The 27643-nt window shown below is 37.0% G+C and overlaps 2 protein-coding genes across 4 annotated transcripts in view; both read left to right on the forward strand.

Annotated features, from left to right (window-relative positions):
• LOC121738078 (protein sine oculis-like) overlaps window positions 1-14984 on the forward strand; it is a 36191-nt gene extending 21207 nt beyond the window's left edge. For all 3 annotated transcript variants that reach the window (XM_042129911.1, XM_042129912.1, XM_042129913.1), the window contains exons 3-7: window positions 1499-1709; window positions 2886-3013; window positions 4111-4215; window positions 7274-7332; window positions 13874-14984. In XM_042129911.1, the coding sequence (XP_041985845.1) occupies window positions 1499-1709; window positions 2886-3013; window positions 4111-4215; window positions 7274-7332; window positions 13874-14006 (636 nt within the window). In that variant the 3' untranslated portion in view covers window positions 14007-14984. The remainder of the gene's footprint in view (window positions 1-1498; window positions 1710-2885; window positions 3014-4110; window positions 4216-7273; window positions 7333-13873) is intronic.
• Window positions 14985-26301: 11317 nt separating this feature from the next.
• Window positions 26302-27643, forward strand: LOC121738033. Its single transcript, XM_042129845.1, has one exon. The coding sequence runs from the start codon at window positions 26312-26314 to the stop codon at window positions 27149-27151; it is 840 nt and encodes a 279-aa protein (XP_041985779.1). The 5' UTR covers window positions 26302-26311; the 3' UTR covers window positions 27152-27643.

The following is a 27643-nucleotide window of genomic DNA, read 5'->3' on the forward strand; positions in this document are numbered from 1 at the left end:
AAGAGAGACAAAACTATCCTTAAACATCTCTCGAAATATCCCTAATCCCTATATACTTAATACACATCTAAATCGATTCAGGCATGAAGAAACCGACAAACATATAGACACACTTTAGATAGGTATATCTTATAAATATAAATTCTCGTGTCACAATGTTAGGCCGCGTAATCCTCCGAAACGGCTTTACTGATTTTAACCAAATTTTATATGCATATTCAGTGGGTCTGAGAATCGGCTACTGGGTACTTTTTATATTGATAAGTGCATTTGTTGAATAAATAATAGTAAATTATTACAACTCGAGACATTTACATTGTTTGTGCGACGGGATAGCGATGGACGTTGCCATGGTGACATACTTATTTAGTCACTTCAATAAAATAATACGGGCGAAATACTTTACACGGCAAAACAACGTTTGCCGGGACAGCTAGTTTACATGTAAAATAATATACTTTTAGATTAATAATTACTGTACAAATTATTCAATAATTATGTAGACAGGTAGAATCCTGTTAAATTCGGAACCCCGTGGGGTAAAAAGAGCAGGGGTGAGTTATGGGGTTGATAATCTGTTTTATACTTAACAATAAAATGGACTTTAAAATAATGATCATTTTAGGGTTGTGTTAGTAATCTATACTTTGCTTCCTAATACAAAATGCGAAAGTTTGTCTGTCTGTTACACCTTTAAGTTTAACCGGCTGAACCGATTAAGATGGCTTTATGGATACACATTAGAGACGGGTAGGTACTCCTCCGATAATTTAAACATCTGGTAATATACGCCCGACCTATATCTAGTAATATAAACCGATATTTTTATCAATTTCTAAGTCCTCTAACAACCGATTTTATAACACCCAAACAATCTGGCAAAATGGCTAAACTGATTTTGATGCTTTGCAAATCTAGCAATGCGTCAGAAAACTGTCTAGCAAAGACTTGACTGATTTTTATCGTCCCCAGCCTTCTGGCAAAAACCAATTCGACGTTTTACTCACAATCTGCCAAGTAGTCTGTTGAGACTACTTGGCAGACTTTCATTCTTCCCAAAAAATGCCAAGAATCTGCCAAAATTACTAAACCGATTTTCATACACGTGCGAGAATCTGACAAAACGATTAAACGAATTTTGATACTTTCCCAGCAATCTGCTTATCTGCCACGAAGTCTCAACCGACTTTCATTCCACCCAACAAGCTGACAAAACGATTAAACTGATTTTGATACTATCCCAACAATCTGTCAAAAAGTCTGAACCGACTTACATTTTCCCAACTGTTTTTTGACAAAGAATCGGCCATAAAGTATCAATCAGTTCGATACTTCTCCAACAATCTGTTAAAACGCCTAAACCGATTTTCATCGTCCTAGATGCTGACAAAACGATTAAACCAATTTTGATATTTCCCCAGCAATCTGCCGAAAAGTATCAACGTACTTTCATGCTACCCAACAATCTGCCAAAAATACTCAACCGATTTCCATCCAGGTTCTGCAACAAGCTGGCAACATCGAGCGTCTCGGCCGGTTTCTCTGGTCGCTACCAGCCTGCGAGCGTCTCCAAGCGCACGAGTCGGTGCTGAAGGCCAAGGCCATGGTGGCCTTCCACCGGGGGAACTTCAAGGAGCTGTACCGGCTGCTGGAGTCGCACAACTTCAGCGCACACAACCATGCGAAGCTGCAGAATTTGTGGTTGAAAGGTGAGTGTTAAGGGAATACGATAACACTGTATTTTCATACAAACGTATTCCCCAATTTACTCCCTGGAAAATGCGTCTAGACAAATTTTTTTTTATACAATATTGGAATCTGTTAAAGCTATGCCTCTACGTTTGCTTTTTTCTAAATTTACTTATATAAATAAAAAATATGACCCTTTAAATATCGCAAAAAATGAATGCCCGTACCCCGCCAATCCACCGACCTTAAAACGAATATGAAAGATCTCTAAGATAAAATAAAAACGTAGAGGCATAGACACACTTCCTGAAAATAGGCTGTATATTTTTGAAGGAGGAATCAGAGGACTACGTTACCTCGATTTACTGTATCTGTCTCTATCACAATACACATGCCGGCGCAGGGTGAAGCGCGGTGGCAATATTTTCTTCGTTTAAATTCTACTGCACCCGCGTTCCCTCTTAAAGGCAGTTTTAGCGTTAGGAAGCCTTCAAGTATAACAGTAATCTTTATTTAATATAATCATTTCAAATGCGAAAGTGTGTCTGTATATCTGTTTGTCTGTCTGTTACTTCCTACCTCTTCAAGTTTAAACCGTTGAACCGATTGTTATACCAATGGAAATATTTTTAGTGGCGGTTAAGGGTCGGGATAGTTTTTGTTGAGAAAACGAACGGTTTCCTCGCGATATACGAATTTCGGAGCAACCAAATTGCGGGTAGTATGTCTGTCTAGGCTTAAAAGCTCCTAAATGAACTCACAAATAATAAATTATTTATTTAAGCTGATAAGATCGAGGCACACTCATGAAGTCATGACACATCTAAGTTACATTATTTAAGCTAATAAGATCGGCGGGGCTAAAATGGTCGTATAGCAATTCCTCTAAATCAATTCACAAAATGAATTGTCAAAACTGTCAAAGTCACGAATGTCAAAAAACCAATTCAATTGGTCTAAATTCGTACTAATTTGACATTTGTGTGTTTGACCAATTCAATTGGTTTATATTCGTACTAATTTGACATTCGTGACTTTGACAGTTTTGACAATTCATTTTGTGAATTGATTGAGAGGAATTGCTAGACCATTATTTTAGCCCCGCGGGACACACGTCATGACACATTCTCTATCACCACTTCTTCTCTACCTCAATCCATCTCTCTCTCTCTCCTAACCATCTCTCTCTCCCACAGCCCACTACATGGAAGCGGAGCGTCTACGAGGCAGGCCGCTCGGTGCCGTCGGCAAATACAGAGTCAGACGCAAGTTCCCCCTACCCCGGACTATATGGGATGGTGAAGAGACTTCGTATTGTTTTAAGGTGAGTGGTAAAGCGGTTTTAGAGAAAGTTGGTGATAATAATCTCTTCCTTTTTGAGAGTTGGTTAAAAAGTAGATAGATGGATGACAGGACTCTATGGGATGGTGAAGAAGAGAGGGTTCTAGAGATAGTTGGTGATAATAGCCTTCTCTAAAGAAGTCGGCTATAAAGTGATAGAGATATAGTCATAGTCAATAGTCATAGTAGGAATCTCGTTCTCGTGCACATATTGCTAGTTTAAATTTGTAGATTTGTTCTCGTGTTTGCTTACACTTTGTTAAGTGTAAACAAATGTCAATGTCAGCTTATTTTTGCGGTGCGGGGTGTACCCCGCACCGCAAAAATAAGCTGACATTGACATTCTTTTTCTTTTATTGTCTTCTCCTTCGTCTTTTTGTTGCATATTTTTAATCAGTGCATATTTAAAAATGTTTATTGCATTGACAAAGACACAGGTTTATTGTAATAATTTGTATGTATTTATTGATTTTTGATTTTTTAAATGATTATATTAACCATTTTATTATGTTATGACTAATGACTACTTTCTAATAATGTCTTAAATTTAATTTTACTTATCATTATTTGCATGCCTAAATACTATAGGTAGAAAAAGTGAACCATGTTTAATAATTCGACAACTTCTTGTACTTCTTTCTGCAAATAAATTATTATTATTATTATGATAAACACAGAGTCAGAAGCAATTAGTTGATAGTTCCCTCTGCCCAGGACTATAGGCATGGGATGGCGAAGAAACGTCGTATTGTTAGGCAATGTTAGGTAGGGAAAATGGTGTTAGAGAAAGCTGTCAAAAAGTTTTGATGTACCAAAACCATCAAACAAATTAGAGTATATAGACAATTAGACATACGTCATTTGGTCGGGTTATATCAATTCAACGTAATTTGTGATCGGTCGGCTGAGTTTCACATAACGCGACCACATTACATAGGTCCGTCATCTGCATAAGAATTAACTTCTTTGATGATGCATGCTGCACTATGGTCAGAGAAGTTGATGACATGAGATTCGTGATCACAAACATGGTTTAATTGTTCTCAGTATAACATAACTCAAGATAGTCTTTCCCCACAGGAGAAGTCCAGAACAGTACTCCGTGACTGGTACCTCCACAATCCCTACCCTTCGCCGCGGGAGAAGAGGGAACTGGCTGAGACCACCGGACTGACTACTGTACAGGTAAGACTAGAAGACCACAGACTAGACCAAAGACTAAAGCATTTGAGAGGACAATAATTGTAAGACCACATGAGAGCGTATTTAGGTATATTAACAAGAGTCAAGACTCAAGAGTCAAGACCATTGATATTGATTAGTGTGATGGTGTCTATTATCTCTTTACGCTTAGAACGGGGATTTGATATTGAAGAAAAGATAATAAAAATCGGCCAAGTGCGAGTCGAACTCGCGCACGAAGGCTTCTGTACCGTTAAGAAAATCCTAAACTTCGAATTCGTGGTTTTTAGCAAAATATGAGCGAACGAACTGGGATTGAATGCCTCCCCTCTCACCCCTCAACTTACCACTCCACGTAGGCTCTTGTAGGTGGGGGCTGCTGCCGCCACACTCCCCCCGCCCGTACCTCGCTACGCTAATGTTACTAAAATTGGGTTGCACCAGAGGCGTGGTTAAAGTAAAAGTTATGGTTATAGACTATAGTTACAGCTAATTTAACTTTAACCTTAACTGTGACCACAGAATTTGACAGAAGACGTTGGCACTGGTCCGACAAGGCTTTATAAGAACGTGGGGAGGGGCGCTGCTGGTAAAGGAGAACTGTCAAAAATGGCGTTTTTGTTTGATCGCGTTAGTTCCTTTTTTCGCCACGTGCATTTAAAGCCTTGTCGAGCTCTATGGTTATGGTTTAATATGGCGTCTTGATGGCGTCCATTTTTAACATTAAAAAAAGATTTGACATTTTGCATTGTAGTTAAGGTTATAGTTAAAGTTACAGTAATAGTTACAGTAAGTTGGTGCAACCCACCCTGAATATATCTAACGAATAAGCCGTGAAATGGTAACAGACCGATAAACTTTGTCCACGATATTAGTATATATAACAATGTTTTAATATAAAATCTTACACACACATGACAAGTCATCAGTCCACATTGCTCCGGTCAGTGCGGTTGTAATATGAACCCACTACCGCTTCCTCAACACAACGGGTTATGTTACAACTCGCTGAGCCTAGAGGGTTCAAAATGGTGGGACGAAAATCTTGGGGGCAAAAGTTTGATGTCAAAAACTAAGCTTATAGGGTTTAAAAACTCGGTGGGTTTAATAAATCTTGGGGAAAATAGGCGAAAACTAAGCTCTCGATGTTAAAAAAATTTGGATAATAACAAAATATATTTTTTTGAGACCAAAAATGTAGAGCTACATTTTTAGGGTTCCGTACCCAAAGGGTGAAAACGGGACCCTATTCATGAGACTTCGATGTCCGTCTGTCCGTCTATCTGTCTCCAGGCTGTATCTCAAGAACCGCTATTACATAGAGTTCTGAAATTTTCACAGATTGTGTATATTTGTTGCGTTGCCGCTATAACAACAAATATTAAAAACAAAATAAAATTAATATTTAAAGGGGGCTCCCATACAACAAACGTGATTTTTTGGTCTTTTTTGCTCGATATCAATAATGGCAACAGGTAGGCACTTTATATTTTCACAAAGGCCTTAATTATATGTCTACTTCAATATTTAAGAATAATATGAAATTAAGAGCGTCCGTGGCCTAATGGGTAGACCTTCGGTTCGCACTCCTAGAGAGTGCAGGTTCGAACCCGGGTGGAGGCGTGTACCTATGAGACATTTTCTGATCTCAAGTACATAATACGGACGCTCGTACGGTGAAGGAAAACATCGTGAGGAAACCCGCACATAGTTGGTCCCAGACGTATTGACTAGTTCTTTCCTCTGGACTAGGCCGACTATGATGCGAGAATGCCGTATGCGCTTGGGCAACCATACGGACATTTAAAAATCTTGTCCCAGGCACTACAATATTTGAGGAGTGGTTACTTCGCTCTGAAAAATACTGTATAAATCATCCACAACGGATGTAAAGGCCTAGTTTTATGAAATTAAATAAAAAATTAAGAGGGGCTTCCATACAAAAACACAATTTTTCGCCTATTTTTCCTCTATAATGGTACGGAACCCTTCGTGCGCGAGTCCGGCTCGCACTTGGACGATTATTGGTTTTCTGATGAATGAAAGCTGATGAAGAATGTAAATGATTAAAAAAATTCGAGTATAACAACGGCCAAAAACGAGATTAAAGTAGTTGACTTAGTAGCTTTTTGATTTAATAATTTCGGCCACCAAGATTTTTTAAATCTTGGCGGCCGAAATTATTAAATCAAAAAGATGAAGGCTTAGCGAACGCCTATAGATAGGGGTCAGGATTTTAAATCTTGGTTGTTAAAAATGTGGAGAATAGTTATTAGTTAGTAAGTATAATTTTGAGGCCATAAACGAATCTTGGGTTTTGAGGCCAAAAGTAGATAATCACTATTCAGTAATCAGCATTTTTGATTTATAGTAATCAGTTTTTTGCTTTGAAGAGATTTCTCAAAATTTGAAGAGTTTCTCAAAACAATATACTTAATTTATACAAAGACTAGCTGTCTCAGCAAACGTTGTTTTGCCATAAATTGATTTTCCCTGTTTTCCTGCTTTTCTCTTGAAGTTTTTTCTGTTTTTTTTTCTATAGACCTCACGGAGCCCGAGACCTTTCCAACGAATGCAAAACCGTGGAAATCGGTTCGTGGGTTCAGAGGGCCTAGACAAGCGGCAAGCGATTATCGTAAACGCCAACGCTAACGCCACAAAATGTATGGGATTTGACATTAGTATTCGCTAGCGAAGCGATGACTTATGTCAAATCGCATACATTTTTTTAGCGTTTACGATAATCGCTTGCCACTTGTCTACTAGGTCTGGAGTTATAACGTCAGCCTAAGTCTAATCTAATCTAAGTCTAAGACAAGTGGCAAAGCGCTAATGCTAACGCTAGCGCAACAAAATGTATGCGATTTGACATAAGTCATCGCTTCGCTAGCGAATACTAATGTCAAATCCATACATTTTGTAGCGTCAGCGTGCACTAGCGTTAGCGTTTTGCCACTTGTCTAGGGGGGCTGGAAGGAAGACCCGACTTATTTTTATATATTAGATAGAGATCTTAAATATTTTGCGCTACTTCAAAATAAGAAATTATGCTTTTTACCAGGTATCCAATTGGTTCAAAAATAGAAGACAGAGAGACAGACAAGCTGAACACAAAGATAGGTAAGTTTTTTTTTTTAATTTATAGCTTGAACTTCTAGAAATTATGATATTATATGTTCAAATTCATAACCTGTTAGAAGTTTTGCAGTGCAACAAAGTGATTATACTTTAGTGTGTATAGATATGTGTCTATGAGTTCAGTTCACTTTTTTTATGAAATAAGGGGGCAAACGGGTCACCTGATGGAAAGCAACTTCCGTCGCCCATGGACACTCGCAGCATCAGAAGAGCTGCAGGTGCGTTGCCGGCCTATTAAGAGGGAATAGGGTAATGGGGAGGGTAGGGAAGGGAAGGGAATAGGGGAGGGTAGGGAAGGGAATAGGGTAGGGAATTGGGCCTCCGGTAAACTCACTCACTCGGCGAAACACAGCGCAATCGCTGTTTCACGCCGGTTTTCTGCGAGAACGTGGTATTTCTCCAGTCGAGCCGGCCCATTCGTGCCGAAGCATGGCTCTCCCACGTATAAGTAGCACTGTGAAAGTAGCAGCGTTGACAGGGTTTTGAATGCTATGTTTCTATAAGATATGCCCCAATGCAACGTCATGAATTTGTCTGTACAATAATTAAGGTGGGATTTCACCAAACACACATAAAACTTAGTTTTATAAAACTTAGTTCCCATTGAACGCGTTCATGCTGCGACGTAAATCTCGGTTTGTATCAATTGGATTTCACAAACTTCTTTTGATCGCGATTATTAAATCTAAGTTTACGTGACGTCACGCGATTATTTTACATGTTTTCATCATTTTAAAACCTTTTCAAGTTAATTTAACTACAAAATAGCAAGAAACAATACATAAACTAACAAACGCATGTGTCAAAACTGTCATATTGACATTTCTTTTGTCTATGTTTTTCGTTCCGCCATGACAGGGCTTGAACGGGTTTTATGACGTTAAACTTCGGACTTTGGGCGTTCAGAAGATAAAACTCGGATTTGCTGTGAACGCGTTCAGTTTATGCTGGTGAAATGCATTTCGATGTTATAATCGCGTTTATACGTTTTGAACCGGTTCAGAGTGCTTTGAACGCGTTCCATTTCTTTGATGAAATCGCCCCTAAGAATGTAACCGACCCAATAATACAATATTATTGTAAAATACACCGTCAATCAGTAATTAAAATTTTGGCATTGCATACGGATATTGTCTCTTTGTTTACGCTTATTGACTGAAGCGAAAGTTTGTGATTGTGTTTATAAACATATAAAACTAGTGAGCGAATTTTGATCGGTACGGCCAAGTATTAACTCCACATTTTATCCCGAAAAACCTGTATTCACTTAGGCAGTATTTTCCAAAGTGTGGGTCGCGACTCGCGACCCACTGGTGGGTTGCGGGTAGATTTTGGGTGGGCCCTGAAACTATAGGACGATTGTCGTAGGACTCGTAGGTACTCGTTCCGATTGTAATTTTACTCGTTCGTTCGTCGTTGTGGGTGCGTGCGGGACGGGGACGGAGCATTCAAACGCAAACGTAATTGTAAGTTGTAAGTAAGTAAGGCTAACGATGATGATATTTATGGTGGTGAACTACGATAAGAATTAACGGGTAAATGCTGCGGCAGAAACATATACCGCTGCTTTTTTGTCTTCATGACATAAGGTGGGTCGCGAACTTTAAACTTTCTTGTAGATGGGTCGCGGTCCCGACAAGTTTGGGAAACACTGCACTTAGGATAATGTTAGTACTACCTACTAATATGATAAAAGCGAAGAAGTTTCTGTCTGCACCTCTTCACGCAAAAACGGCTGAAGCGATTTAGATAAAATTTGGCGTGGATATGCTTTGAGAGACGGGAAAGGACGTACGATAGTTCTTGTTTTGGGAAAATGTACGGTTCCTTATTGCAGGCGTCATCTAGTAAAATAATAAGCTACACAGTTTTTAATGTCGGTATAATATTGGATTTGTACTTTAGCCGCGAGTTGCTTTTACACTGCAGATGGTCGAGTATCAGGTTACATAGCGCCGTCTCGTTCACTCATACGCTGGAATGACGCACCCGTCTCTTTCGCACTTATGGCGCTGTTAAATACAAGTTAATTTGAACTTTATTATCTAAACGATAATGTGCATATTTCGTAAAAGTTACGCTTCGTCAATTTTATTATTGCAATTTTTGACCTCTAGAATAATCTAGATAAAAATTAAGTTGTTTCTTCCGTGAATTTTAATAGTAATAAAAAATCCACAGCCGAATATATGAAACCCTCCTTTTTTGGAAGTCGGTCAAAAATAGGTGTTAGAAATTGCAACTTCGCATTTGAAAAAGCTAGTTCTCTATCATAATATTTAATATTGTGTGTGTTCAAGAAAATCGATTCAGTAATTTCAGCTAATCCAAATAAAAAAAAATTCTTACTGTAAGTAGATTTTAAATAACAGTCAAAAGACTCTAGGTAGAGGCTAGAGCGAAGATACCATTAGACAATCTGTCAGCCTGTTTATTTATTACTACAATATTAAGTACGTATGTCATCTTTAATAATTATTAACCTGGGTTATGGGCATAGTATAATACTAAATAGTATTCATCTTCATCCGTTGTTTTAATTGCAATAAATAATGAGTAGAATATTATATCTTTAAACGAGCAATTCTTGTATATATACAGGGTGTAACAAAAACAAGTGATAATACTTTAGGGTGTGTACGTGTTCCTTGTAGAGAGTTCACTGTGAAAGTAGCAGCGCTGAAAGACCACATTTTTTTTTCACTTTTGTATGGGGAAACTCGTGACGCTCGGGCCCTTGCCCATACAAAAGTGAAAAAAAAATTTCGTCTTTCAGAGCTGCTACTTTCACAGTGAACTCTCTACAAGGAACACGTACACACCCTAAAGTATTATCACTTATTTTTGTTACACACTGTATATATATATAATAGGCATGATGACTATTTTTGTTTCTTATCGGTAATTGAAAGACACTTAAAAAATAGAAACATCGTTGAAAGAATGACTCTGATAGCTTAAAAATTCACCAAGTTAAGACAATTCAAATATCTCATAAAAAATACCTGCCCGAAACGCTCCATACAAAGTGCTACGAAAGTATGACGTCAGTCTTTCGTAGTTTGTACGCATCGGGAGACAACTTTGTTCGACAGGTATATTAAATATTGCGTTTATGAAAGTGGTTTCGTAACAAAAGTTGCTTTTAATTGCATAAGTTATCGAATTGTATACAAATATTAAGAAATTTAATTGAAAAAAAAAATGACTTGAATATCCAACTTTGAAGGCGCATAACAAAAAAAATACAAATGCTATCGAGCTGAAATTTTGGGAACACTTATTTTTTACCGTGATTTCTTTATTTTATTAACAAAATTCGCTAATCTTTGACCTTGTCATCTATTGGAATCTCGGAATCGGCTCCAACGATTTTCATTAAATTTAGTATATAGGGGGTTTCGGGGGCGATAAATTGATCTAGCTAGGAATCATTTTTAGAAAATGTATTTTTATTCGTGTTTTATCGATAATCGATAAACTGAAAAATATGACTCTTCCTGACATCTATTGGCGAATAATAAAACTATTTTGTGTGCAACTAATTGTTTTAACGACCAGCGGATGGCGTCAATGAGTTTTCGCTATACCGAGCAAAGCTCGGTCATCCAGGTACTATTTAGTAAAAGCAGTACCTACCTTAGTAATCGCTTTCCATCAGGCCATCCGGCTGCTCATTTCAAAATCAAATGTAGCAGCTATCCTACTTCCACTATTTACGATGGTCGATGTCTGTCAGGAATGAGGATGTATGTATTCTTAGTTATTACTCTTTGACTCAAAACTCCTAAACTATTTGGATGAAAGGAATATTTTGAGGAATGATATTTTTGAACCAGAAATATTGTGGGATAGTATGTTTTGCCTCCTAAGGAAAAAAGGGGGGGCGTTATGAGTTTGACGTTTCTGTCTGTCTGTGGCATCGTAGCAACCAAACGAGTGGACCAATTTTGTTTTTTTAAAGCTGACTTGATCTAGAGTGTTCTTAGTCATAATTCATCAACATGAGCTTGCTCACTGCTGGAAAATTACCTTTCTTTTTCATTCCTTAATTCTTAGAGCAAAAACAGAAGTAATTTTAATTTGCAATAATTATGTTTATTGTCTGATTGTTGGCGCCATATTTTTTCTAGATTGCTCAATAAAGCAGAAATATTGCTTGGAACTTGCTTGAATGGATTTGAAGCAAAAAGTGACATCATATCGTGTTAGTTTGATTTACCTGGGAGTTTATATATTAATCCTTATGTAGACGCCATAAGGTCCTGTAGGAGGTAAAATAATTTTAAACGGTATATAATTCACTGCCTAAACTTATACAAGCAGAGATTATTTTTTTTGTAGTTTATAAATTATTAGTCTGTGCGAGTAAGTTTCTTAAGTTTATATGCCTAGTTTTTTATAATATGTTTTGACAGAAGTTTTTCTATTCCTTAGCGCTTTTCATTGGCTATCGTTATAATATAACCAATCAAAATTGTTACATGGATAAGTTCTGTACTTGTCAAAAAAGGGGCTGTTTTTGTGTGTGGGCATGGAATTATTACCTATATACTACGCGTAGTATATAGTAATTGCATGGTGTGTGGGCACTGGGCAGCTGGTAGAGCCTACTGAATTTGTTGTCGAAAAAGCCTACCATTTCTTGTCTCTTGAAAAATGTTAACATTTATGATTTGATTAATATAGGCGATAATCGAACACATTATTTTAAGGCGGTAATAAAAAAAATCGATTGGCAAATTTACATTACTTCCGACAAAAGAAGAAGAAGACGTTTTGGTGCGACTCAACTTATTTGCCTTCCCGACAGGATATTCGGTCAACATTATAGGGATAGTCCTTAGGGCTGGGAGCACAATATGATGTATTCGCTCTGACAGCGAAACCCGATATGCTTTTACCTGGCGCGAGGGGCTTGTTGTCTCTTTTCATTGATGTGACGTCATTATTTGAGCAACGTATTTAAAAATGGAATGTTTTTTGCCCCGTCTTTTTTTATTATCAAATCACGGCACTAGCCACTAATTCAGCGCTGATACTTTTACAGTAAAAAACTAAAAACTCTATGTAAGGGAATACACACACCCTAAAGCATAGATAAAGTATTATAGTATAGATGTAGTCTTAAGCCGTTATCGCGTGGCCATTTTGTGCTTATTTTTATACAAGTAGTGTGCGTTTTTTTTCTGGAATATTTCTATTTGTCGATTATTTCGAAGCACATTATGATACAGGAAAGAAAGTCAATTAGTTCATTATATGGATTAACTATAGTTCAAGTGATGAGAATCCGTAAACACACGTAAAAAGCTATGCAATTTTATAGCCAAATTATTAATTGATGCGACATTTTTAGCACTAATGCCTTAAATAGCACGAATAAGGGATTAATAAACTTATAAATTATCTTTTTAGCTTACAAAAATACCGATTGAAAAGCCCAAAAAACGTTGTTCAAAACTTACGTATTTAATGTTAAATTCACGTGTTTGAGGCATTCTTTGACCATTCTTATGGTTTATTATTTAGCGGGACCACAAAACTCATCAATATCTAGCATTAAATGTTCACTAAAAACCTTTATTAACACTTTTATTACATGAAATATGCAGACCGACTCCTTTGTTATGTCCTAGTAAGTAGGACATAACATTACACGCTTTTGACGCTTATACACCGATTTATGGCTCTCTCCAGTCTATAGTACCTCAATGCCCTAAAGTGTAGACTTATCAGTTATCACTTTGTTTGGTAACACCCTTATAAAACCTTGTGTTTGTCTACATGCTTAAGACACCGAACCTAGAATAGTTATACGCTGCAAACCATTGTAAAATGTCGAAACGTTAAAGAAATCGGCAAAGTGCGAGGGGATTTGTGAGGCCCCCTTAAATATTTTTAGTTTTTGTTGTTGTAGCGGCGTCTGAAATACATAATTTGTAACAATTTTAACTGTCTCGCTACCGCGCTTCTTGAGATACAACCTGAAGACAGACAGACGGATGGACGAAGAGACAGCGAAGTCTCTCCATCTGAAATAGGGTCCAGTTTTACCCTTTAGGGACTCTGTTTTGTTTTTTTTTAAACGAAGTGGCAATTCTATAGGGTATGTATGTGTCCCTTATAGAGTTCACTGTGAAAGTAGCAGCGCGGAAAGAGCATTTTTTTCTGATTTGTATGGGCAAGCGCCCCAGCTTCATGAAGTTGCCCGTACTAAAGTTAAAAAAGAAGTTCTTTCAGCGCTACTACTTTCACAGTGAATACTATACAGGAGACACAATACACACCCTAAAGTATTATCACTGTTTTGTTACACCCTGTATATGTACCCCCTTACTAATAAACGTTGTATAAGCTTTGAATAGTTATACAGTGTTTTGTTCCTGTCACACAAGTGACATTTTTAATTGGATTGAAGAAGACAAAACACTGTATAACTATTCAAAGCTTATACAGCGTGTATTAGTAAGGGGGTTAGTGTTTTATTATAATGTTCTAATAGCATTTTTCTCTATTCCAGCGCCGGCGGCGACAAGCAGCTTGACTCATCCACCGACGACGACAGCGACGCCCCTCACCCCGCGCCTCACGCCCCACCCCTGTACCCGCTGTACGAACATCCCCTAGCACATCTACAGTATCATCACACGTGACATGACTACAGATAGATAATATGTGAAAAAAGTACGCAACATAACCTTTTTTGTAACTTTGATGAACATGTACTTCATTGCTTATGGTCGCAATTTTGACGTCTTACCTTTCTAAATGTCAATTTAAAAATGTAAACGTCAAAATATTGACATTACAACTTTTTTAAATTATTGTTCATCAAAGATACATAAAGGGGGCTGTAACTTCTCCCATAAGCTCTAGCACATTTACAATACCTATAATAATCATATCCTTCAAAAAGAAGAACTTCAGAAATATATTAGGCTCCTTACGCTCTGCCCCTGTACCCGCTGTACGAACACCCTCTAGCACATACACAGTTAAGTATCATCACACGTGACATGACTACAGATAGATTTATGTGAAAAAAGTACACATTATAACAGTAACCCCCCCTAATCCCTAACCTTGAGTACCTACATTAATAAAACACATGACTATCGATAAATAATGTGACATAAGATCAAAAATACATACCGATTCCTTCTTGGAAGCACGGAATACAAAGCATGGTAGGTATATCCCTGTAACTCCTATTATTTTAGGCTCTCATTTATTTGCAAAACTTGAAAGTTGAAATATATTATGTGACATGATATCAAAAACACGACTCGAGGACACCCAGTAACATAATATTTAAAGTACTATAAATTTAAAAGTGGCATGTATTAAAAATAAGTGACACGAGTTCTAATACTGCAAAACCTTTCAACTTGCCATTTGTATCTTAATTCATAATAATAACACATGTCGTGACTACTTCAAAATATGTCTCCAAACAACCATCTTATTTCTCTACCTAACCGTCTCCAATACAATATATTTTCGTAATTTAAGTTCAAACAAACATAATGTCATAAGTATTTTCAATATCATTGACTAACAAGTAATACCTAATATTAAGTTTTCTAATGGCCCGAAATCCAACTACCTAAATAGATTATTGTTTATCATATTGTATTATTATCTTTAGTAATTAAATCGATCATTATTATAGGAAAAACATCAGTAAACTTAAAAAACTGTGAAATTATAAAATAAGATTTTCTGTTATTTTATTTTACAAAATTATTTTCTTTTTACGTTTATACTTAAACTAATTGTAGTTAGGAACATATTAAACGAATGTTAATAACCAACATACATTAAATTTGCTACAGCATTTATTTATTTTTTGTTCTTCTCTTACATAATTGAATACAAATATCGAGAACCTACGCATACATTACTGTTCAAAACCAAGTAAGAATGTAAGAAGCATTTTAATACATAATTCTCCATAAACTATTTGAATGTTTGTTTTAAGTATTTGATGTAGAAGGAAAAAAAGTGCATAAAATAGTAATAAGTAGGCTTTATACTTTTTGTTATATTATGAATAATAATCATTTTCTTTTTCATATTTATATTATTTTTGTACATAGAATTTATGATTGCTACCTAATAAAATGTTACCCCCCTTTATTCATAATATCTATAATTAATATTTTTAATAGACACTAGGTTCCATAACACTTTTTAACATTATTTTGTTCCTAAATAAGCTATTAGTACAATCTTACAATAAGGTTTTGGTGCGTGGCGTGGTTAGCAGCGCCACGCGCCAAAACATCTTTGTCAGTCTGACGATAATAGATATAGAGATAATTATTTATATTACTTAATTTAAATATTAATATTTATTATGAGTAATGGGGGTAGTTATTAATTTTCATGAAAGTAACTTTTGTCCATAGTTCTATAATATAGTCATTTTTTTTTAATATTGCCAAGTATTAAGTATTTATACACCGCCATCTGTGTTTTTAACGATAAAACATTTTTTTATTCTTTCTTACATATTTTTCGTTATAAAAAAAATACCTTTTTGACATTTATTCATACAGAGCTTCAAATATTTTATTGTAATTTAAAACATGCATTTGAAATACAAAACACAGATGGCGTTCAAAGTAAATTAGAAATAAGTGTAATTATTATTATATAGACTAACTACTGATTTGTAGAAGCACTTAAATATTATTATAAGTATTTTTAAAAGTGTGTTGTTAACAATGTTGTTTTATTTTTTACCTAAACTTGAAAATAAACATTTGATTTTTTTTATTATCAGTTATACAGGATGTAACAAAACTAAGTGATAATAATTTAGGGCGTGTACGTGTTCACTGTGAAAGTAGCAGCACTGAAAGACCAAATTATTTTTGTATGGGAAAAGTGAAAACTCGTGACGCTGGGGCGCATTGTCCATACAAAAGTAAAAAAAAAAGATCTTTCAGCGCTGCTACTTTCACAGTGAACTATCTACAAGGAACACATACACACTCTAAAGTATTATCACTCCACGGCGCGTCCACAAATTACGTGAGGTGTTTAGGGGGGGAGGGGGTCGAGTCAAATCTCATCTCATATCACGTTGGGGATAATCTCACGTAATTTTTTTCTCAACAAAATAATACTATTTTGGTCCATTTTATCCAGATTGTACGTATGCTTAAGATTTAATCGTAAGCGTTAGGGCCTTATCACACTGGCGATTAGCAAGCGATTTGAAAGCGACGCGATTGCGCAGCGCTCACGCCGCGATGACGTCGCGATTTCGCTGCGTGCACGCAGCTTGCCTTCGGCGTTTTGGACACTCAGCAGCAACTCATGGATTCTGACGTCACTCCCAAGACGAGTCTACTATATATAGGTAATAATAATCTGTGTACAAAATGGCATCCACGCCACGCCGCGACGACGCTGCGCTGTCGCGACGTGCACGCATGCAATCGCGGCGTGTGCGCTGCGCAGTCGCGTCGCTTTCAAATCGCTCGCTAATCGCCAGTGTGATAAGGCACTATCGATTATGATCATCCAAAAATTCGTTCGAAAGTAAATCTACGAAGTTTGGTCGCCTCCTAATAGTTTTGTTACATCTTGTACAGTTATAGGTAAGACATTTATTTGCAATGTATAAAACATAGAAAATGTTACTCTTTTACGCTAAAATTACCTGATTGATTTTGATGTGGTATGGAGATACTTTGAGAAGCGAGAAAAAACATAGAGTAGTTTCCATCCTGGCAAATTGTATAGTTTCGGCCTACATTTCCGCTCTATAAACTAAGTTCAGTGCAACGAAATTGCAGGCAACATCTCAAGTCTGAACCATCCAGGTAAAGTGGTTTGATCAGATCAGGAAACTTTCGCATTGATAAAATTAAGTACTTACTAGAAACAGTGGTTTGAGCGTAAAGTTAACAGACATAACTAAAATGGTCGCTTAGTTGAATCATACAATGAATCATTTACGATTCATTTTTAAACTTCTCTTAACGTGCAATTCATTTAATGATTCGTACTAAGCAATTCATTTGTTTGACATTTTTCTATGAAAAGTCGTAAAAATGGTCCAATAAATCCGAATTGCTTTTCTGTCAAATAGCAGAATCATCAACTATAAACGTCATCTTTGATCTTAGAACTATTCTTATGTCGTAATACATTATAGAAATTGTTTAACTAAAGAAATTTAAAATTACAAAGTCGGTTTCAAAACTTTAACATGACTAAAGTAAAAAATGTTGCCAGCATATAGCATGGCTTCATAACGTTATCGATTACTAGAAAAATTACCGTTACGTACCGTTATTTTTATAAGGTAGCTTAACGATATTTTTAACGATATCTAGTAGGTAACATAACATTTAAATATAGTTTAAAAAATGCCGTTATTATTACCGGTAAAAATATCGTTATTTTCTGGTATGCGACGTTGCCAGTTCGACGCGACACATTTCGTTAATATTCATACAAGTTTGTGGGTAACATTTTTAGATACCTATAGGTATAAAAATAACGTTATTAATACTGATATTTTTAACGGTAATTTTTGGTATGCAACGATGCCAGTTCGACGCGACACCTTCCGTTCATGTTAGTAGACGCACGAAATCTCACTCAAAGCCCAACTTCGAGCATCAAAGTTTTTTCGCAAGCTTTGTGCTTACCTACTTTTTAGGGTTCCGTAGTTAACAAGGAACCCTTATAGTTTCGGTCTGTCAGGCCGTCTGTCTGTCTGTATTAAATTTTACTGTGCCAGATGCGGACATCTATACTTACCGTCTTGTACCGCGTTTGAAATTACGCGCCATTCCACGCGAACACGGACATGTCATACTTGTTCTTATTTACAGCGAACACTGCACAGTGCACGCGGGTGTGCTCGTACTATTTATTTACGCGCAAGATTGTTGATTAATTTAATTATTCAGTGAACCGTGAGCCGTGACCCGTTTGCTCGTTTTCCCCCTTGTTTCATTAAAAAAAAATTCGACATGTCACATGACGCATATTTTAGGGTTCCGTAGTTAACAAGGAACCCTTAGGGTGAGGCCAAACGAGCGTAATTTTGTGAGTTGTGAGTTATCTGATGGAAAGCAACTACCGTCGCCCATGGACACTCACAACATCAGAAGAGCTGCAGGTGCGTTGCCGGCCTTTTAAGAGGGAATACGCCGGCTCTCTTCTTGAAGGTTTGCAGGTCGTATAGGTCCGGAAATACTGCTGGTGACAGTTCGTTCCAGAGTTTTACAGTGCGCGGCAGAAAGTTACGCGAAAAATGCACGGTGGAAGACTGCCACTCATCAAGGTGATGAGGACGGTAAGTATATTTTTCGCGTGGGGCGATGGCGAAAAGTTGCAGGAGGTATGATTCCGAACAATTCCTCAGAGCACTCCCCGTGATACAACTGATAGAGGATGCAGAGTGAAGCTACATATAGCCCGCCTTAAATATTTAATTTATTTTGTTTTTAGTATTTAGTATTATAGCGGCAATAGAAATACATAATGTCAGAAAAACAGATGGATGAGCGCATTGGTAGCTCAGGCCGGGAGTCGCGGGTTCGAATCCCGCCGACGGAATAAAAAAAAAACATTTTTTTTAGTATCTATATTTATAAAAAAATATAGATATTTTAAAAGAGCCAAAAACTAAAAGAGTTAAGAAAGCTTTAATAAATGTCATTTCCGATTAAAATTAATCAGCGACATCTTTGGGAGAATTTTGCAGTTTGTGAACGTGTTTTAAAAATAGTCTACTAGATGGTGCATTTATTTATTGTATTTTTTGTTTGTTAGGCTAATTTGATACACTCAACGCCATCTATCGTTCAGATGAGAACTAAAAACTGCAGACACGCTGTTTTTTATGGGATTCAAGAGTCTTATGTATAATTGGTCTGTGGTGTGATGGTAGTGATGATGATGATGATGAATGTAATTTACATAGTAGCATAATAATATGCTTTCTTCGTAAAACAACGCCGGAACCCCCAAACTTTTATCTTAAGGAATCCGGAGTTCTCTTAATATCTTCGGAACCATAGCATACCTTGGTGCAAAATCTTACTTTTTGGTAGCATATTCAATTCAATTCAATTCAATTCAATTCATTTATTTCAGATTTTCATCCATAGTGTTAGTTACAACAATATGTCCTTATTCTAGTGTTAGTAAAATATAAAAGAAATTGGAATTACATTACAAAATATTATTAAAAATTAAATATATGGGAACCGGGCTATTGGAGCATGGAGCTGCACCCAATGCTTCAACAACATGGAATCCCACCTGCTACCCAACACATTCAGGAGTCTGTTTGGACTGTTTTGCACACGCGACCAGAGCGAGGCACATCTCTTTCTAATAATTGTCTGAAAACAGTCTGTATGTGCCTCAGCGAACATAGATGAAGCGCTACAATAACGCGACAGACCAAACAGCATCCTGAATATGTTGTTGTACTGGACTTTGAGCAGGGCCGTAGCTAGGGGGGGGCATAGTGGGGCAATGCCCTACCTTAAAATCACAATGCCCTACCTTAAAAATACCAATAATCGGCCAAGTGCGAGTCGGACCCGCGCACGAAGGGTTATACCGCGCACGTACCGTTATAGAGCAAATATAGTATGGGACCTACCTACCTACCTAACCCTTAAATTTTTTTAACTTTTATTATTATTTATTAAATTACATATATTATTAAGGCCTTTGTGAAAATTTCAAGTGCCTACCTGTTGTCATCATTGATAGTTAAGCAAAAAATGTTAGAAAAATTACGTTTGTTGTATGGGAGCCCTCCTTAAATATTTAATTTATTTTGTTTTTAGTATTTGTTGTTATAGCGGCAACAGAAATACATAATCTGTGAAAATTTCATTTCTCTAGCTATTACCGTTCTTGAGTTACAGCCTGGAAACAGACGGACAGACGGACAGACATCGAAGTCTCAGTAATAGGGTCCCGTTTTTACCCTTTGGGTACGGAACCCTAAAAAGGAAGACCTAAAGGACTTGCATTACAGGTATTAGACAACAGAAATATACTTCATTCTTATATAAACTATACATTATATAGTTAACATTTTTATTATACAGTATATTTCGGTTGTAACGACGCCGAAGGGACCATGTAAATGTCGTCGCTATATCCGGAGGTCTCAATATACGAAATAATAAAAAAAACAGATGCATATTATGTGTTTACTTATTAATTATTCAATTATAATATTATACATGGGTCTTATTGAAAAACGTGTTATAGTGCACTGTTTAAGTTTAGTTTTCAGTGCACGCTGTAAGGTGTATTCCATTGTCATAATTCCTTCTAAATCTAAATTATTTTAGCCTTCACCAAATAAACAGAACTGTTTGAGAGTCTTTATTTATTTTTATCGCTTCCGCTGATAATAATTGTAATTGGTTGTAAATTTACGTCTAGGAGCCATATTTACAAGTTTAAGAAACACTGTTTACTCATTGGAATTTGTTGTCTTACTGATTAATTTTTTTAACAAAATGCATGCTTAGCATTCCTACATGTAACAAGCAAAGCATTTGTTTGAACATCTGTGAACGTAAACAAAGAATAAGAAAGCTTAATAGTTTTATAAACGAGTCTTTGCCTTTGTCAACTGAGTCACAATATCCGCATGGGATTTCTAGGAACCGGTCACAAAGGGGTCATAAAAAAAGTCGCTACACCCGAAATCGTCGCTACATCCGAAGTCGCTATTACCGAAAGAATTTCTTACGAAAGTATGCTTTAAACTCATGGGCGTAAGTTTGGCGTCGCTATAACCAAAATGTCGTTACAACCGAGGTCGTTACTAACGAAATCCACTGTACCTTTAAGAACTTTTTGTTCCGTTGGCAGGATTCGAACCCGCGACCCCCGGATTAAGCTGCCACACGCCCAACCATTGGGCCACAGAAGTCGTCGATAATAATTCTTTGTTCTGTGTATAGATGGCATTTGAATCACGATTACATGAAGCGATGCGTCCATTTAATTATAATCTTAATGAAAAAAAAAGATGTAGTACTGCAGTGTGCGAGTCCACGTTTTCAACTTTAACTGCAATTAATAGGCCTCAAAGACTGTCAATGGGTCACGAAAGAATGGCTGGTATGGTATTTCTGGCCTTTGAAAAAAAAAAGAACAAAAAAAGTTGATCTGAACGAAGTTCTTCGCATTTTTAATAATATGGCGAATCGTAGAATTCAGCTGTTTTAAATATTTTATGTTATTTTATTATTAATTATTATTTTAATAAGTTTGCAGAAACAATAATAATCTAAATATATTTTTAGTCGTATCTATTGACTCGTATCACCCAACCCAACAATTAATTATTATTTCCTCACTCTCACTCACACGTGGATCGCTACATCCAGAAGTTTAACCATATTTTTCGCTTGTTCTTCGTAATTGAGGATTTAATAATATGTAGTTCTTAGATATAGTGCTCATGCTTTGTCACAGAATTTTTTTAAGTATCTAAGAATAACTATTGAATGAATTGAATACATCATTGACCTAGAGATTAATCAAAACAACAAATACTAAAAACAAAATAAAATCAATATTTAAGGATTCGTGTTTTTTGGCCTTTTTTGCTGCATATTGATATTAATGGCAACAGTAGGCACTGGACATTTTTGCGAAATCACTTAATTAATTAATAATACAAATAACATTTATATTTAAAGGGGGCTCAATTACAAAAAACACAATTTTGGCCTATTTTTTATCTATAACGGTACGAAACCCTTCGTGCACGAATCCGACTCGCACTTGACCGATTTTTTTTGCTTCCGCCCTACCTGTAACCGACGCTGCCCTACCTCAAATTTGACTCTAGCTACAGCCCTGACTTTGAGCGTACTATATGAGCGCTGCGTAAATCTGACCCATAGGCTACACGTGTAGAACGACTGACATTACGCTTTAAAGAGCGTTATTTTTGTGTCCCTGCTACATCGTGCGAACCTACGTGCCAGCATATTACCGCGCACACATAGCGCTCTACGCTCCCTCTCTATGTCCTCCGTATCTGATAGAGAGGCGGTGACCCAGTGACCCAGATATTTAACTCGGTCGACTATTCTCAGCTGCACACCGCCAAGAGTCACAACTCACAGGAGGTACACTTCTGCGACTCCTGTCAGCGCCTGCATTAAAAACCATAAATTCGCTTTTATTAGCGTTATACCTGAGCCCATGTTCCACCGCATACTCTTCACAGACACGGAGAAGCCTGCGTAACGCACTGATCGATGGGCTCAACAGCACCATATCGTCCGCATAACTTATATTATTGATACAGACGCCGTCAACGTGACATCCTATGTAGGTGCTGTTGAGCTCACCTATCAGCCGATTCATGTACAGGTTAAAGAGGCGGGGCGAGCTTATCCCCCCCTGTCTCGTCCCACACTCCAACCCGTACACCTCAGAAAACACTCCAGCCCATTTTACACTATTTTTCTGATGACCGTACCAGTACTGAAAGAGTCCAATCAGTTCCTTGGGCAGATTGGTTTCGTCGCCAAGTTAGGATACTTCTCTTTAAATCAAAATCACCATATTATGTTTCCATATAATTAATAATTTCAAGTATCGGTTAAATTTTCATATTGTTATATGGGCATAGATGCCCTTGCGGCAGTAACGTTACGAAAATATAACGATATTTGAAGATTATATTGAAATTATTAAACAACATTTGTTTTTAGTTATAAAATGATTTTAATGAACAAATATACAATAAATGTACAGTTTAATACATAAAATATAACAATTATATCAAATATTTCGTGGATCATTCATAAAATCATAAATAAATGTAAAAAAAAAAAACCGGTCATGTTCGTTTTTATGTTATTCATAATGGAAATACTGCGGGGTTAAAATGGTCACTTAGTTGAATCATACAATGAATCATTTACGATTCATTTTTAAACTTGTCTTAACGTGCAATTAATTTAATGGTTCGTACTAAGCAATTCATTTGTTTGACATTTTTCTATGAAAAGTCGTAAAAATGGTCCAATAAATCCGAATTACTTTTCTGTCAAATAGCAGAATCATCGAATGTTACTATAAATGTCATCTTTGATCTTAGAACTATTCTTATGTCGTAATACATTATAGAAATTGTTTGACTAATGAAATTTAAAATTACAAAGTCGGTTTCAAAACTTTGAAGTTTGTGTATACAAAACATGACTAAAGTAAAAAATGCTGCCAGCATATAGCATGGCTTCATAACGTTATCGATTACTAGAAAAATTACCGTTACGTACCGTTATTTTTATGAGGGTAGCTTAACGATATTTTTAACGATATCTAGTAGGTAACATAACATTTAAATATAGTTTAAAAATGCCGTTATTATTACCGGTAAAAATATCGTTATTTTCTGGTATGCGACGTTGCCAGTTGGACGCGACACATTTCGTTAATATTCATACAAGTTTGTGGGTAACATTTTTAGATACCTATAGGTATAAAAATAACGTTATTAATACTGATATTTTTAACGGTAATTTTTGGTATGCAACGATGCCAGTTCGACGCGACACCTTCCGTTCATGTTAGTAGACGCACGAAATCTCCCTCAAAGCCCAACTTCGAGCACCAAAGTTTTTTCGCAAGATTTGTGCTTACCTACTTTTTAGGGTTCCGTCGTCAACAAGGAACCCTTATAGTTCCGGTCTGTCAGGCCGTCTGTCTGTCTGTATTAAATTTTACTGTGCCAGATGCGGACATCTATACTTACCGTCTTGTACCGCGTTTGAAATTACGCGCCATTCCATGCGAACACGGACATGTGCACGCGGGTGTGCTCGTACTATTTATTTACGCGCAAGATTGTTGATTAATTTAATTATTCAGTGAACCGTGAGCCGTGACCCGTTTGCTCGTTTGCCCCCTTATTTCATAAAAAAAAAAATTCGACATGACGCATATTTTAGGGTTCCGTAGTCAACAAGGAACCCTTAGGGTGAGGCCAAACGAGCGTAATTTTGTGAGTCGTGAGTCACCTGATGGAAAGAAACTACCGTCGCCCATGGACACTCGCAACATCAGAAGAGCTGCAGGTGCCGGCCTTTTAAGAGGGAATACGCTCTCTTCTTGAAGGTTTGCAGGTCGTATAGGTCCGGAAATACTGCTGGTGACAGTTCGTTCCAGAGTTTTACAGTGCGCGGCAGAAAGTTACGCGAAAAATGCACGGTGGAAGACTGCCACTCATCACGGTGATGAGGATGGTAAGTATATTTTTCGCGTGGGGCGATGGCGAAAAGTTGCAGGAGGTATGATTCCGAACAATTCCTCAGAGCACTCCCCGTGATACAACTGATAGAGGATGCAGAGTGAAGAACAAATATACAATAAATGTACAGTTTAATACATAAAATATAACAATTATATCAAATATTTCGTGGATCATTCATAAAATCATAAATAAATGTAGAAAAAAAAACCGGTCATGTTCGTTTTTATTGTTTTTCAGAATGGCAATACAGTTCCAATTATGAATCTGCTAATGAATTGAATTGCCATTGACGTAGGACGTTCTTTTACAAAATTAGATGAATCACCGACGATATTGCTCGTAATATCGTCGCTGAATTGATATTTAGCCCCGCAGTTTCAATTATGAATCTGCTAATGAATTGAACTGCCATTGTCGTAGGACGTTATTTTACAAAATTAGATGAATCACCGACGATATTGCTCGTAAATATAATTAAGTACTAGAAACGCCCACAGCTCCACAGCACCGAAATTCGTGTATTCCATAAAGTTAATATACCTAGCGGAATAGAAAAACAAAGGCCTGAGCAAGAGAGATGTCACTATCAGTAACACTGCGTGGTAAAAAGAGACGTGTGATACATGACAGCAGCACTCTTTTTTTGACGTCCAGTCGGCACGTGCCGCACGTTGACAATTTAATCTCATAGAATTCATGTTCAATCATGCTTGTGTAAGTGTATACGTAGTACGTATACATATTTTTCACACAGATGAAACCAATTTCGGTTTCGTTTGACAGCTCGAGATTGTTGCTCTATTCCGCTAGGTAGCTATATTAACTTTATGGTTTATTCGCAGAGAACTACGCTTTCTCTACATTACATTTTTCTGTATCGAAATCTATCCTAGACGTCTTTTTCCGTCTCTCAAATTCTCTCCATACCATTTTAATTTTTAAATCGCAAGAGGTAACAGACTGGCAAACTTCAGCTTTGATAGAAAAAAAGCATTTGTTTCTAAGGGTCTGTGCGCACTGCGTACTGCAAATTTTAACTTTGATTTAGAAATTTTGGATTTGATTTGTACCTACTCTCTCGAATTTATTCATATTTTTTTTTCATTGGCAGTGCGGATGCTCTCAAAAATAATAATACTCCCCACACCGATTTCGGTGACGGTGGCCAGTTTCATTGAAACCAGGCCAGGTACGCAGGAGTAATTTTATAGTGCTCGAGTGTGTGCGCAGTACACAAGAGCACTCTCTATTCCTTCACTCTCATAAGTCATAACCCAGTGGGACGGAAGACCGACACGACTGGCGAGAGATCAGGCGCAGGACCGACTTTTTACATGCCCATCCGACGCATGGATCATCTTACTTGTCAGACAATCAGGTGATCAGCCTGCATTGTCCTAACCAAACTTGGAAATAACATGTTTCCAACGCGGGAATCGAACCCACGACTTCCGAGTCGAGAACCACGCTCTTAACCACTAGACGACGGTGGCGTTGCTCTCAAAAGATTCAATGCTTTACAGAATTGCGAAAAAAAATCCGCGCAGTTAAAATTCGCAGCGTTTAGGGCCTGCCTAAATGTTTATTGAACTACAATTTATCACTTATATCAACACTTTCAATTGCGGATACACCAATTTAGACCCTCAGTTCGGTTCAGAGCATCGTCGCGATATGTTGCTTATATTTTTACTGCAATTTCTCGCGGTGCAATGCAAAATTCACGTTCAAATCGTGCCACAGAGTAAACATCAGGACGCGACAGTTGTCGCTTTCGGATCAGAGATGGCGCTAGTGTCGGATTTAGAAATCGAAACGTTCCGTTTGACAGATTCCGAAATAAAATGCAGGTTATCCATTGCAGATATATCACCACCGGATTATGTACACGTAAAACGCGCTTCGTATTATGGATATCGTGATATTTATACAATTCTGAAGCCAACCGCAGCAAAGGTAATCGGTTTTAAAAAGAAAACCGTGGTTATGTATTTTAAAGAGCTTATCAACAACAGTTCCGTGCCAGCTTCGTTCAAAATGGGTTTACGAGAGGACATTGTTGAACGAATGAGCGTCCGTTGGTCTGCAAACGAAGACATATCTGTCGGTAGAGATTTAAACATAAACTTTTCTAACCGCATGAATTATGTAACTAGTTGGGATACAGAAGAGAAGGAGATGAAAGCCCGAACGATGTCTGCTACTTCTGACGTAGAACTAACGTTACAACCTGGTCAGAATGCTACCATAACCATGCAAGCTATACGCGCACGTTTAGATGTAAGCATAGAATATGCTGCTATGCTCGCTGGAGATATTTATTGTCAATATGCTATCTTCTTTATACCGTTCAGTGGTAGAGTTTTTGATGTCAACGAGTATTTGAATATGATGCGTTTGCCAAGCGTTATAGTTGGTACACAATATGTGTATGTGGATTATAATTATGGTGGACAAGTTATTGTAGAAGATGACAGCGGGGCACTCATGATGAAGCCAATAGAAGTTGTATAAGTTAAGAAGGCAGTGAATCATACGAATTTATACGCACCTATTATGATGCAGTGCTTTGCTTAGTGCAGTTAATAAATTTTTCACGAAAAAACCGATTTCAAACAGTATTTATTTATCGTGGTACCACCTCTGAAATATCTTCCTTGTAACAAGAAAATAATCATTAAAATCGGTTCATAAACGACGAAGGTGTTCGCGAACATACAAAAAAACAATTATTTGTGGGTATATCGATGTTCCTCCTCGACTTTATATAAGCGCACATTATAAGAGCGCAACGAAGGGGGTTACATTTTTTATACTTTTATAACCCATGAGCATCCTCATAATGTCCACGTAATCAAACATTACGTTTAGCTTTTAAATGACCGCAACAATTATTGCAGACATGGTTTCATAATAATGCGCTCGATTAAAAGGCGCTGCTAAGCGATTTTTTATTAAGTTAGGAGGCAAACGACCAAACGGGCCACCTGAAGTAGAGCAACTACA

The sequence above is a fragment of the Aricia agestis genome, chromosome 22, assembly GCF_905147365.1.
Source record: "Aricia agestis chromosome 22, ilAriAges1.1, whole genome shotgun sequence".
Lineage (NCBI taxonomy): Eukaryota > Metazoa > Arthropoda > Insecta > Lepidoptera > Lycaenidae > Aricia > Aricia agestis.

Excerpts from the sequence above, each read along its gene's own strand:
- LOC121738033 (XM_042129845.1), top strand. The coding sequence starts at position 26,312 with ATGTTGCTTATATTTTTACTGCAATTTCTCGCGGTGCAATGCAAAATT.